Here is a 14,324-nt window from a genome sequence, read left to right on the forward strand (position 1 = left end):
AACTCGAGTGATGTGTCAGTTTCTTCATTGAAAAGGAAATGATCCACAGAAAACGGGATTAAATCTGCGATATTTTCAAAAACATTTTTCGCATATTTTTCTATTTTTACAGTAGCCGTTTCCGCCGTTCTAGTTCAGGGATTTTCACGATCTATGATTTATATGATCCGGACCATCAAAAAACTAAAATATCTTGGGGTTCCAGCAGAATCAAAAGGATGTTGTAAATACTATACCAAAAAATAGGTTTTTTAGAAAAAATATCGAACAAATTTTTGGCCTTTGGCAGTAGATTACTGTGATGCTGTATAAACTACATAGTTAAAATATACCAAATTATGCGTAATCGCCAGTTCTTTAATACCACAATTAGCTTTTTGAAATACCGGAATGCGCGCCACATATAGATCAAAAATACAAAAAAAAAACACCAAAAATATGGCTTCAAAATATAGCCATCAATAAAATGGGGAAGCAGTGGAGATTTTGAAAAGTGGTACATTAGAAGTATAGTCTTCATTTTGTATTCTTTCACTTTCACTTTGGCCAGATATTCCTTATTTAAACGGTTTGACTGGCAATCGAATAACAAAGTTAAAAAACTAGTTTGCTTTAACGTGTTTTTACCAATTTCTATTCATTAACGCGGTCATAGTTTCCACGCAAATTTAATTTTTGGCAAAATTTTTAAGCTTTGTAAAAAAGACTGCATTTGCAGCTATAGTGATATTTTATGGTATTCTGCAATAGTTCGCGTATTACAATAGTGCAAACCTTGGCTTCAGCAATATTATTTTTTTTACTTTTCGTCATATATTCGTGATCAGGATAAAACTCTGAGTCAATCTAACAATATCCGTCGGCTGTAATCTCTCTAACGTCCGCAAAAATTGAGCTAGAGTCCTAGATGTTTGCACCCGAGTATTTTTTCCACACGCAGGTCAATTTCGTAGTTGGGCTATATCCGCCCATGTTTTGTTATGGTTCCCATATAACTGTACCCCCCAATTTTCGGTATTTTGAGAGTTTTAGCTAAAATGTTTAACCGATCTAGATGTAATATGGCATTTAAGGTTCTTAGGAGTCACAACACGACTCCACCGCAAAACTGTTAACATAGGTCCATGTTTAGATATAGCCCTCATATTACGGTATTTAAAAGGTTTTAGCTAAATATTTAAACCGAACTAGCTGTAATTTAACATTTCAGGTTCTTAGGGGTCACAACACTACTCCGCCAAAAAATGTAGCCTCCGTTTAAGTATACATCCCGATTTTCGTTATTTTGAAATTTTTTAGATACAATTTTTAACCGAACTAACTGTAATTTGACATTTAGAGTTCTTAAAGGTCACAACACTACTCCACCAAAAACTGTCAACATACCAGAGGTCCGCAAAATGCCACTCGCTTTTAATGCGTATTCGCGATTTCGTGCTTTTTTCATTGCTTGCAATTGCCATCTCTGTTTAATGCTATTGCTTGCTTTGCCTTTACTTTCATGAGTGTGTGCCAATTGCACACACACAACACACTACAAGAGCTCGTTGCCTTTTTTGCTCGCTGCCTTCGAAAAAGCACGTTGCATTACAAAAGCAGTAGATATGTCTGGTCAAATTTACATGTTAATAAACATAAAAAAATTAATGTTGAGACAATAAGAACAATTACTAGTTTAGTTTATCCTATTATTAAAGAAACTCAAAGAAAAAGCGAAATTTGGCAAATGTATTCATTTATTCAAACAGAATATGGTACGATACTGTGTGGTGGTATGCAGTATTGTGCATACTGCATTTGCGAATCGTGTGAATACAAATGTAAAAGCAAGCAAGCATGCACTAAAGCAGTGAATCATTTTTTGGGGTGAATCTGCTTTTTGCACATTCAAATTTTTTATATGCAAGGCACTGCACTATTCGCTTTTGGGAAAAGGTAATAGAGTGTGCCTTTTATATGCATTTTGCGGACCTCTGCAACATACATATGTTCATGTTAGGTATGGTTAGGTTAGGTTGAAAAGATGGGCAATATAAAAATCGCCACATGTCCGTATGGACATACACTCAAGCCAGGGCTGCCTTGTTCTGCGACCTAAAATTTAGAATTTTGGAAGAAGATTATTGTTTGTGTTTATTTAAAAAGGTATTATTTTAGAAAATCTGTCCCATTTACATAATCTCTTAAGTTTTTGAACTCGCTTGCCATAATTTGTTTGAGTTCTTGTATAGTACCATAACCTAGGTGTTGGTTTCTCAGATTCGCGAAGGATGGGCAGTGACATAGAAAGTGTTCCAACGTTTCGTCGTCTTCTCCGCATGCTCTACATTCGCACCTCCACAAAATAGGTTGTTTCTCGACAAGCGTAAGGATTCCTGTCAGTCTACGAATGTCTTTTTTATTCATCAAGAGTAGTTCCCTCGTTTTGTCCTCGTCAGGGTTCCCCCATAGGATTTTTGTGTTTTTTCTCTTGACTTCGGTGTTCCAGAGGGATATATGAGCATATTTTGTCCATGCCTTTAACTCTATACGCGCCGCTTTTAAAGGCTTAGCGTTGTCTAGGTTTATCACAGTTTGTTCCCTAGCGCATTTTGCTAAGGAGTTAGCTGTCTCGTTACCCCTAATCCCTGCATATCCTGGTACCCATATAATGTTAACCGAACCATGATGGGAGTAGTCGTTAATTGACTTTTTACACTGCAGGACAGTTTTTGATTTTACTGTCTTGCTTGTTATGGCTTTGATTGCTGTCCGTTAGGATGTTTACGGTGGTTGGCTTTGTGTTAGTCTTAAAACAGTTCAGACCCTCTGTGATCGCTCGGATTTCGGCCTGGATCGTGTTATGATCCTGTAGTTGAAGGGAGATTATCGTTTCCTTGTCTACGATATAGACACCCAGTCCCGTCCTCCACCTTAGCACAGCCCCATCTGTAAAACGCTGCTTCCAGCTGGCATCCGTGCTAGGGTTCCATCAATCTACATGTCTCTGTCCGGTATTAATATTTCACACAAAGCCACCTCACTTGTTTCGGATATACGGTCTGTAACAATATGATCTATTGATTCACCCGTTGTAACCCGTAATATGTTTTGGTGGTATGTTTGGTGGTCTCTTTCGATCCACTCGCTCGCATCGACTTAAGTCTTATGCCTGCGATGGCTGCTTCATACCTTACCTGAATTGCTATTGGGTGTACAAACAAAATTTTCTCTAAAGCCCTAGTTGGTGTAGTCGTCATTGCCCCGCTAATACTTAAGCAGCACATTCTTTGGACTTTTTGCAATATTTTCACATTGCATGTTTTGTCCATAGTTAAAATCGGTATAATTACGTTTCTGTATAAGCAGTGTAGCATTGAAATCCCATTTTGAGCCTACGCTCTCCTACAGGTTGATCAACATCTGTGGGCTTTATTAGCCCTTTCCTGAATGTGGTCTTTCCATTTCAGTTTTCTGTCCAGGTTTACTCCTAGGTACTTAACTGTTGGAGAAATTGCTTTTGTCTTAGGTATATCCCCTATATAACGGTACCTCACGATTTTCGGTATTTTGAGGGTTTAACCCACAATTTTTAACCGAACAAGCTGCACCTTGACATTTAAAGTTATTAGGGGTCACAAAACTACTCCACCAAAATATGTCAACATATGTCTATGTTTAGGTGTAGTCCCCGTATAACGGTACCTCCCGATTTTCGCTATTTTGAGGGTTTTAGCTACAATGTTTGACGGAACTAACCGTAATTTGACATTTAAGATTCACAGTAGTCACAAAACGTTCTCCCTAAAAATTTTCAATATACAAGGTGGCGCAAAAGTAATCTTCCGAAGTTTTTTGGCTGTAATTTAAAAAAAAATGAAAAACTTTGATTTTTCTTGTGGATTATTTTTATACCCTCAGCCTTTAGGCTAAGGAGGCTATATACACTTTGATACGATGAAAATGTGCCTCATCGAAATAATGGTTTTAGACCCCAAGTATGTTTGGACGAAATGTGTTTCAGACAATTTGGAGTCGATCTAGCCATGTCCGCCCGTCTGTCTGTCTGTCTGTCCTGCTGGCTGGAGCGCACGATAACTCTCGAACGGATGAACCGATTCGGTTCAAATTTTGGCTTTCGGAATATTTTGCCCAAACTTAGTTTAAGTTCGAAGATGAGCTACATCGGTCCACTCCTTCCGGTACCTCCCCCACAAAAGTTCGAAAATGTTCGGAAAGTTTGTTCGCACGATAACTCTTTAAGGGAGTGACCGATTTGGTCCATATTTTGTATAGCGTAAACTCTTTACCAGAGTAATATGAGGTTCCAATATGGTCTCAATTGGTCCACTCCTTCGGGTACCTCCCACACAAAATTTCGGAAAAGTTCAGTTTAGGGCCATCTCTCGAATCGCTTTGATTTTTGTTTTAGCAACTTGTATTCACTGCCCTCCATACGACGGTACAAGTTTCATCAGGGGCAAGTCCATACTTCCTGAGAAAATAGCATGAAAGTTGCAAAAAAACCCCTATGACACCATGTGAGGTGGTTGTAGCACAAGATAACTCTCGAACGACTCTGCCGATTAAGTTTGAAGATAAGCCATATCGGTCCACTCCTTCTGGTACCTCCCCCAAAAAAGCTAAAAAATGTTCGGAAAAATTGTGCGCACAATAACTCTTGATGGGGGTGACCGATTTGGCCCATACTTTACACATCCTAACATATCTACCAGATATAGATCAGTTTCGAATATGGACTATATTTGTCCACTCCTTTTGGTACCTTCAACACAAAAGTTTGGATAAATTCAATTGCTGTCGAATCACTTTGATTTTTGTTGAAGTAACTTGCATTCGCTGCCTCAATTACGACAGTAAAAGCTTTTTCAGGGGTAAGTCCATACTCCTTGAGAAAACAGCCCGAAAGTTGTAAAAAACCCCTATGCCACCATATGTAGTGGCTGGAAAGCTCGAACCTTTGGTACCACCCACACAAATGTTCAACATTTTTGTGTGGTTAAGTATCTGTTCGAGGATCCTTTGGACATTTTTACCGAAGGTTTTCCTAGTGGCCCTGTTTACAGCGATATTATGTTTTCGTGGGCTCACAGTAGCCTATCTATCGATATCCCCGCAATTTTTTGAGCTTTAATCCCATCTATACTTTTGTCGGTTCATACGCCCAAAATGTTGAAAACCCCCCTAAATACATACGTTTTTTTTTTTGGGAAAAAAGTATTTCAATCCACACAGGCTGAGGGGGGTATATCTCTGTCGGCAAAGCCGACTGATACTTTTTTACTTGTTATTTGGTCTTTTAATTTTTTTACATCAAGTCGAGAATATGATATCTGATAAATGACCGCTGCCACAGTTTATTGTTGACATAAACCCGCGACTTCAAATAGCCCCACAAAAAGAAGTTTAGAGCGCCTCATCACTCATGATTATTTTTGATGAAAAATCATCTTCCTCTTGGTGGTGATTAAGGATGGATTGATCGTATGTTAGACGCGATTGGCGGTCAGCGTTTAACAGCTGATGCACCGTCTGGACTTTGTACGGAAACATCTTCAAATATCGTACCAAAATTCGCTGTACAGACCGTCAACTACGCATTGGTGTGGCACGTCGTCTGGTCTATGTCGAAGGCGCTTCCGTCACATCCTCGGCTACAGCAGCAATATTCTCTGCAGAACGGATACTCCGGGGTCTGCCATGCCTGGCAGCATCTCGTGTTGTGCCAGTCTCTTCGAAGCGAGCGGCTAAACGTCTGCGACGAAATTCACGTTGTGTCCAAGCCACCGACCGATTATTGGTCAAATAAATAGTCACCAATATTCCGCGTTCTGGAGCAGTGTAGCGTAACATTGTTTATCAACGTGTATTTCGCAAATGTCAAAACAGAACTGAAATTAGGGGCCAATCGCAAAATATATAGCATTTTCTGATAGGAGGATTACTTTTGCCCCACCTTGTACATAGGCTCCATTTAAGCGTACCTCCCGATTTTAATGTTTTGAAAATTTTAGTCTTATTTCATGACGGAACTTTGTGCAATTTGACTTTTGAAGCATCTATTGCGCACAACACTTCTCTCCCAAACTTTATCCAAATAGGTCCATTTTTTGGAATAGGCCCATATAACGGTACATCCCGGTTTCTTGTATTTTCAGGGTTTTGTCAACATTTTTAACGGAACTACCCGAAATTTGAATTTCTCTGTAGTCAAGAAACTTCGCAACCAAGTACTCATCCACCACATTCAGCCTTCGGTGGGATGCAATAGATGCCGGAGATGAGTGCATCTTAGGAGTTTCTCTGGGCTCGTCTATGTTAGGGACTACGACAGGGACTCTGTTGCTGCATGCTGAGTGAACACAACCCCCAGTGAGTCGTCGTCGTCATCAGAATACGAGCCCGCAGTCCCCTCAATAGCCAGCTATTGGAGGGTAATAACCGGCTGGTCTTGGGGGACTTTAATGCTCATATTGAGTTGTGAAATTCGGTCCTCGGAAATGGTTAGAGGGTATAGTGCTGGCTGGGTAGATAGACAGCCGCTGAAGCAAGGAAAGGATGCCAGCAAAGCTGAATCGTGCAAATCGATTTCGCTTTTATCGCCCGTAGCAAAGACTCTTGACTTTTTCAGACTACCCTTCGGCTAAGCTTTAAAGGTTGGATAATCAATTATATGTGTGGATGTCTATTGTACGTGAAATTTAGGAATAAGAAGTCCAAGCCCTCTAGAGTGATACAGGGAGTTCCCCAAGATGGGGTAATATCTCCGGACCTGTTTAAGCTCTACCTATCCTGCATTCCACACCGTCTAGGCGGCATTGAGATCTTAACGTATGCGGATGATTGTACCATCATGGCGTCAGGTACCATCCCTGATGTAATTTATAAAAGTCTGGAGCACACAATAACTCACGAACGGATGAACCGATTTTGTCCAAAATTTGGCCTTCTTATTATTTTGTGCAAACTAAGTTCAAAGATGAGCCATATCGGTCCACTACTTTAGGTACCGTCCCCACAAAAGTTCAAAAATGTTCTGAAAACTAGTACGCACGGTAACTTTTGAAGGCAGCAACTGACTTGGTACATACATTGCACATCGTAAAATTTCTACTACCTCCCACCTTCCTCTACATCCCACACAAAATTTCGGATAAATGCAGTTTAATAGCTGATTTCGAATCACTTTGATTTTTGTTGTAACAACTTGTATTCGCTGCCCCAATAGGACGGTACAAGTTTTTTCAGGGGCGAGTTTATACTTCCTGAGAAAATGGTCCGAAAGCTGAATAAAACACCTATGGCACCATGTGTTATGGCTGAGGTGTACGATAACTCTCGAACTGATCAACGGATTTGGTCCAAAATTAGGCCTTCGTAAAATTTTGTTCAAATTTAGTTTAAGTTCGAAGATGGACACTATCGGTCTACACCTTCCCATACTTCCCCCCAAAACTTAAACAAGTAAAAAAGCGGTAAGTTCGGCCGGGCCAAACCTTTTATACCCTCCACCATGAAATACTCTGATCTGTCGGTCGGTACCGTTATATGGGGGCTACAATAAAACGTAGTCCTATGTCCATACTTTTTGTTGGAGAAGTTTATTGATCACTGGGAACGCTAAATGACAAATTATAGATAATTCGGTATGCAAATGTAGCTAAAAACTAGAGTTGGGTAATCTAGTTACTAGTACTAGTTCCAAAACGTATGAGTAACATCATAAAATATAACGTGTGATATTAAGTAAACGCAGTTTGTTCATAGAAAAATATGGGCCATTGGAACTGCGAAGTGAACTAGATAGTTCCATATAGTTACTTTGGCACAACTCTACTAAAAACGTAAAAATACTTGAAATCGGGCGGTACCGTTATATCGGGGCTTTACCAAAACGTGGACCTATCTTGGCAATTTTTAGTAGGGAAGCTTTTTGGTCATTGGGAACCTCAAATGCCCGATTTCAGATAATTATGCTAATTCATAATTAAAAAATGTAAATAAAATCCTCAAAATACCTTAAATCGGGAGGTACCGTTATATGGGACCTATACCAAAACTTGGACCTATATGGCCCATCATCGAACTTGACCTGCTTATGGAAAAAAGACACTCGGGTGCAAAATTTTAGCGTTCTATCCCAATTATTGCGGACGCTAGAGTGATTACAACAATCGGAACTTCAAAAAGGTCCATACCGGTCATCTCCTAAGGGCACCTCCCCACAAAACTTCAACATTTTTGTTTAAGTGTAGTTTAGGATCTGTTCGAAGTTTTTGGTTTGGTCCTGTTATAGTGATGTTATGTTTACAGTAATATGTTTTTCGTGGGCAAGTCCCTGCTTCCTGACATAGTGGTCCTAATCCTCTAAGTTATACGGTGATCAACTGAAATGACTGATGTGCGGGATATCTATCGATAGGAAAGACTCCCAACACAAGATTCAGTTGAATGCGTTATTCGCAAAATCAATCCGTTTTAAACAGACATACACATTATCATTTTTTTGTGACAAAAAACATAATCTCTTCCTTTGATTGACTTACCATCATCCATGGCTCTCTCACATATCAAATAATTGTTGGCACTACAGTCTCGATCATTCCACATATAACGATTTGTGACAGGACTTCGGCTACTTTGTACTCCCGGTGGTGTTCGAAAGTAACGTCTCAATTCAATGCAATCCTGACTGCTAAGACCATCGTCATTGGGTTGTTTGTTATAGTGACCATGCTGCGACCAACCAGGAAACCAATCTGCAATTTCAAAGGAAAATGTATTTTAATTACTATTTTGTTTTTTTTTATTTCCCTTTTTTTCTTCTTCAAACTTACTTGTGTACTGAAATAACAGACCATCACTCCAACGAAAATCACCCTCATAACTTTTATCCGAACCTCCAACCCAATAGGCATTCTCATCCTTATAGCCTGGGCTCTTAATAAGTAATTCATTTATGGTCTGTTGCTGCTGTTCATTGCGTATCGAAACTAAGTGGCCACCCAGTTTGGAGCAGTATTTTTCACCTTCATGCCAGGACATGGCCAATTCAATGGCAGCTATGCAAAATTGTTGCATAGCAATCCAACCAAAGGCACAGTTTGAGACAATGTTTTTAAGAGGACGAGCCTGATACGATAAATAAATTGCTGGCATATTCAGTTTGCCGTTGTCGTTTTGCCACAGAGATGGCGTTGCCATTGGTGCTGATGTACGAAAAAGATGTACACTTAGGGTATTGCTTGTTGATTCTAATATAAAGCCACGTACATTACGAGTATCATTGACACAATGTGACCACTTGGCCGAATTGTCATTTTCGAATACTTTTATCACAAGACCGACACAATTGGCGGTGCCGGTGTAAGCCATTTGTAGATTGGCTTTGCTTATAGCCAAAAAACCAAATGAATCCAGACTAACCATATTGCCAAAGTTTTTCTGCTTCATATCTCCTCCACTGTGGGATGATAATTTTCGACCACTCGTTGAATTCAATTCAGATTGCCTCATCAATGGCATTAATGGAGAATAGGCACCAAAGCCATTAACATTGCCATTGTGTAGGGTTAAATTAATGACTTGTGCCGCAATTCGTGATCCCTTGCTAGATAATATCGAATAAAGTTCTTCTTCATCATCACCATTATCACCTTCCTCTGCCATCGTCATACCTTCCGATCCGAATTGTTGTTGGCCAAAAATTGGCATTGGTAAAATATCACTAGCATTATTTGTTACCATTCGTAACAGTACCCGATTACCATAGGGCAGATGTATACGAAAATAACACTCCAACGTATCCTTCATGCTGGGCCTTATGTAAAATTCGCCCGTTTGATTGCTTGTACTTACATTATAGCAATAATCGACTAATTTAAAACTTAAACTAAACATTGGATTCCTATAGAACTGTACAGATGTGTCGTCCCGCACATTAAAATGATATATTCGATCGGTGTTGTCAAGCTCCTCTAGCTTGCCGCACAATATCTTCTGGCGATTGAAACGCACAAAGCCACCACTGGTACATGGCACATTTAGGCGTTGTAATTCCACCAACATACCGGGTGGTGGATTTGGATTGGGATCGCTAACCCCCATTGAGTTGAGTTGCTTAAATTTAGGAAAATGAACTGTACAATCTATGCAGTATAAAGGCAATACGGTATAGTCCAATGTACCCATAGAGATTTCACGTAACATTAGATGGCAGTCTGAAAAGAGAGAAAATGGAAAGGAAAGCAAACACAGTTGGAATGAGAAGTGAGAAAGAAGGTTTAGGATAAAAAATTATATTAAAATTTGGTGTATTTTAAAATGCATATTATTTTTTATTATGACAAAAACTTAAATAATCTGTAATATTATCGAATGCATTCAATAACTGCAATGCTAAATGTATAAGGAATCTAAATCCTAATATATCCAAAAAATGTTGAAATGGTAGAACTTGTCCCAACTATTTAGGAGATGCAAACTTTCAAAACGCCGAAGCACGTGTCCTCCCTTTTTAGTTTTTTTTTTAAGCCGCCTTGTTCCCTTCGGCATTTCAACAACAATAATTAAAAAAAAAAAAAAAAAAATAGCTTAGGGCTTTAAAAGGTCCGTGGGAGCAGTATCTAATTTGACTTATGCGTCTTTTTTTGTCTGAGCCGTCCGAAGACGAACTCTCCCTTTTTAGTTCTTCTCTAATAATTCACACATGTAGTGTGATTGATAGATTTTTCAAACTTCTCCAATATGTGCTTCGACAGTTATAATGTGAAGATTGTTGGACTAAAAGATGGCTTGGTATTTACACCCCCCACCATAACATGGAGGTATAATTAAATTTGTCATTCCGTTTGCAACACATCCAAATATTCATCGGAGACCCTATTAAGTATATATGGAGATTTCTGAGTGAAATCGGACACTTTTTCAAGTTGGGGTTTTTGATTTCCTTTATTTTTTGCTTTGGGGATGCTGCTCATCAGCAAAACATTTTAGTATATTTTCAGAATTTTTTTATTAACGGTTCCAGAGATATCGCGCCTGGAAAATGTAAAATTCTGTAAAAACTATGTGCAAAGAAATACACATAACTTCTTTAATATTGGTAAAAATAGAAAAAGTATTTTTTTGTATTTTTGTTGTTTTATCAGGTATCTATTAAAAAATAGAAAAAAAAATTGCACAGTGGACTTGGATGCAATTTTTAAATAATTGAGAAAAAATAGTAATCATTCGAATCCCACTACTTTACTACTACTTTAGTAATTAATCGTAGTTTAATACAAAAAAATTTCAAGAAAATCGAAGAGTACAATCATTGATAAAAATTGATTTTAAATTTTAAATCGCGAAAATTGAATCCAAGCCCACTTTGCAAATTTTTTTCTGTCTTTTTATTAGATAGCTGATAAAACAACAACAAATACAATTTTTATTTTTATTTTAGGCCCATTATCACACCAAAATGGCTGAATTTTGCTATTAAGTTTTCGCTGATGGTATAAAACATTTCCCTAGAAATTTGTTGGTATATGTCCACCCCTTCATATATGTAGCCTCCATAGAACGGTACCTGTCGATTTTTAACATTTTGAAGGTTTTGGCCTCAATATACCACCGAAAAAGCTAAAATTTAGTATTCAGTTTTCATTGGGGGTATAAAACTATCCACATGACATTTGTCGGTACAGGTCCACGCCTTCATATACCCCCGTAGAACGGTATCTCCCGATGTTCGGTATTTTGAAGGTTGTTGCCACAATAAACCATCGAAATGACTGAAATTTGGAATTTAGTATTCGTTGGGGGTATTCAAATTTCCCCTTTAAATTTGTCGGTATATATCCACGCCTTCATATAGCCCCCATAGAACGGTACATCCCGATTTTCCGTATTTTGAAGGTTGTGGCCACAATAAGCCACCGAAATGGCTAAAATTTGGAATTTAGTCTTCGTTGGGGGTATAAAACTTTCTTCCTGAAATTTGTCGTTACAGCCCCACACCTTCATATAGCCCCCATAGAACGGCACATCCCGATTTTCCGTATTTTGAAGATTGTGGTCACAATAAGCTACCGAAATGGCTAAAATTTGGTATTTGGTCTTCGTTGGAGGTAAAAAACTTTCCGACTGAAATTTGTCGGTATGGGCCCATGTTTCGATATAGCCCCCATAGAACGGTACCTCCTGATTTTCGTAATTCTGAAGGTTGTGAAAGTCCCACTGAAAGGACTGAAATTTGTTATTTTGTCTTCAGTGGGGTAATAAAATATTCCAGAAGGGAATTATCAGTATAGGCCCACATAGAAGCGTACATCTTGATACATATTACACTGTCCAACATTTCCAAGGTAATTTTGTGCAAACAATTTCTAATGCGGTTTTTATGAAAGTACAGATGCAATAGACAAAAACCCTCTTCGGGTTTTGTTTTGTTAGATCAGGTTCGGATTTTATGGCCCTATCTAAACATGGCTAAATATTGACTTTTTAAAGCTAATCAGGGATATATCTTTCAATCTAATACGAATCTTTCCATGACATCCGCAGCAAACTTGTAGATAAGAACAAGAAGAATGTATTTCGAAAAATACTGAACACAAATAACCTCATTTATCGCCTCAAATTTTATAATATATCTAAAAATTCCGTGATTTGTATATATTTTGCAGCGTATCTCTAAAGCCGTCAAATTTTTTCTGGAATGTAGTACACAACTCTTCAGAACATATCATTGTTGTAAAATTTATCTATCGCGTTGTTTCTATTATGTTTTACAACGACAATTTGATAAACTCCTGTTGCCTCAGCTCTGAAATTTGGTCTCACTTCGTATATTCAACAAGCAGGTGTATAGTGAGAGGTTGCAGCAGTGATGATGTCTCGGAACGTCCTTTCTGTTGCCCGAACATCAGAAGGGTTGGGCAGATCTTTGAAGCAGTAATTAGTGAACTCTCTCAAAGTAGGCCAATTAACTTTCCCGGCGTTCAGAGATAATGACATCGGGCTGCCTGACAGATGGAGACAATTATGGGGAGATGGTGTGACCCAAAAGAAACGACGGTTTGGTAGGTGACGTCATTTGTCAGACCAGGTGACACAGTAGTTATATCTGGCGAACTGTGGTACTCTCCGCTAATTCTGGTAGGGACGTCCTCACTAAACGTAGTCGTTGACGTAGAGGTGGAGAGGAGGAGGAGAGCAGATTGATCAGCCAGCACTTTGCCCCTCTGGCCATTGCCGAGTATCGAATGCTACATTCATAAGCATTAAAGTTCCCCAAGACCAGTCAATTATGACCTTCCAAAAGCGGGCTAATGTTGTGCCTATAACCTGAAGTACAGCTATTTATCGACGGGATGTGTACGTTAAACAAATCTACCATAAGTGATATATGTAGGTCTGCATTTAACAGACTGGTGCAATAGGAAAGTTAATCTCCCACCTCCACTTCTGGTGCGATCCTTTTTGAGTACTTTGTATCCATCACAACGCCGTAAGCTGCAGTTTTTGTTGAGCTTGATTTTCTGCACCGCTGCGACCACAAAATTCACTATTTTCTCGATCTTAACTAGTAGTGCATAGCATTTAACTTGCAAGAAAGATTAATTTTCAGGGACTAGAACAGTAACGGCTGTGTGTGCTGCTGCTGTTGGGGACTGCGGGGAAGACACGTATTCTAATAATGACGACGACGTCTCACTGGTGGCTGTGTTCAAGCAGCTTGCAGCAACATGGTCCCTGTCGTACTTCCTTTAATGGACGAGTCCAGAGCAAGCACCCACTACCGACATCTATTGCATCTTACCGAAGTTTGAGTGTGGTGGATGTAGATGTGACAAACTGAGAGCATCTACATTCCAAATAAAACAAATACAAATATACATACACTGAGGTTGCAGCCCCTCAACACCGTTGCTGGTTATCCATCCCTTATATCACTTAAACTAGTGCCAGTAAGAACGTTTTCTTAAAATTTTTTACTTACCTTTGCGTATATGAAATTGAAAAGTTTTTCTATAGACCACTATTTGTGCATCATCGACATTGGCAGCAGCTTCATTGTGATAATGGTCATCACTTCCATTATTATCTCGGCTTTTGTTGCTTCCAGGACCACTATTTCCCATTTTCAAACGAAAAAATACTCTACATAGATCAAAAGAAAACAGGAAATAAAATTAAAAGATTATAGATTATGAAGAGGATTTTAACCTTTTTAAGGAATTATCTGACATCCCCACTATTGCTACTGATAAAAGTATAATTGATAAGGCAATTGTTAATTATGTACGAGTATCATTCTACGAATTTCGTTGTTTTAC

General features: G+C 38.8%; 1 protein-coding gene across 12 annotated transcripts in view; it reads right to left on the reverse strand.

Moving 5' to 3' along the window:
- LOC141397476 (uncharacterized) overlaps window positions 1–14,324 on the reverse strand; it is a 655,384-nt gene that overhangs the window by 121,979 nt on the left and 519,081 nt on the right. For all 12 annotated transcript variants that reach the window (XM_073973773.1, XM_073973783.1, XM_073973777.1 and 9 more), the window contains 3 exons: window positions 13,988–14,148; window positions 8,838–10,220; window positions 8,547–8,759 (listed from right to left, as the gene is read on the reverse strand). In XM_073973773.1, coding sequence (XP_073829874.1) covers window positions 8,547–8,759; window positions 8,838–10,220; window positions 13,988–14,148 — 1,757 coding nt within the window. The remainder of the gene's footprint in view (window positions 1–8,546; window positions 8,760–8,837; window positions 10,221–13,987; window positions 14,149–14,324) is intronic.

This window comes from Musca autumnalis, unplaced genomic scaffold, assembly GCF_047663935.1.
Source record: "Musca autumnalis isolate F117 unplaced genomic scaffold, ASM4766393v1 scaffold_3, whole genome shotgun sequence".
NCBI classification, from domain to species: Eukaryota; Metazoa; Arthropoda; class Insecta; order Diptera; family Muscidae; genus Musca; species Musca autumnalis.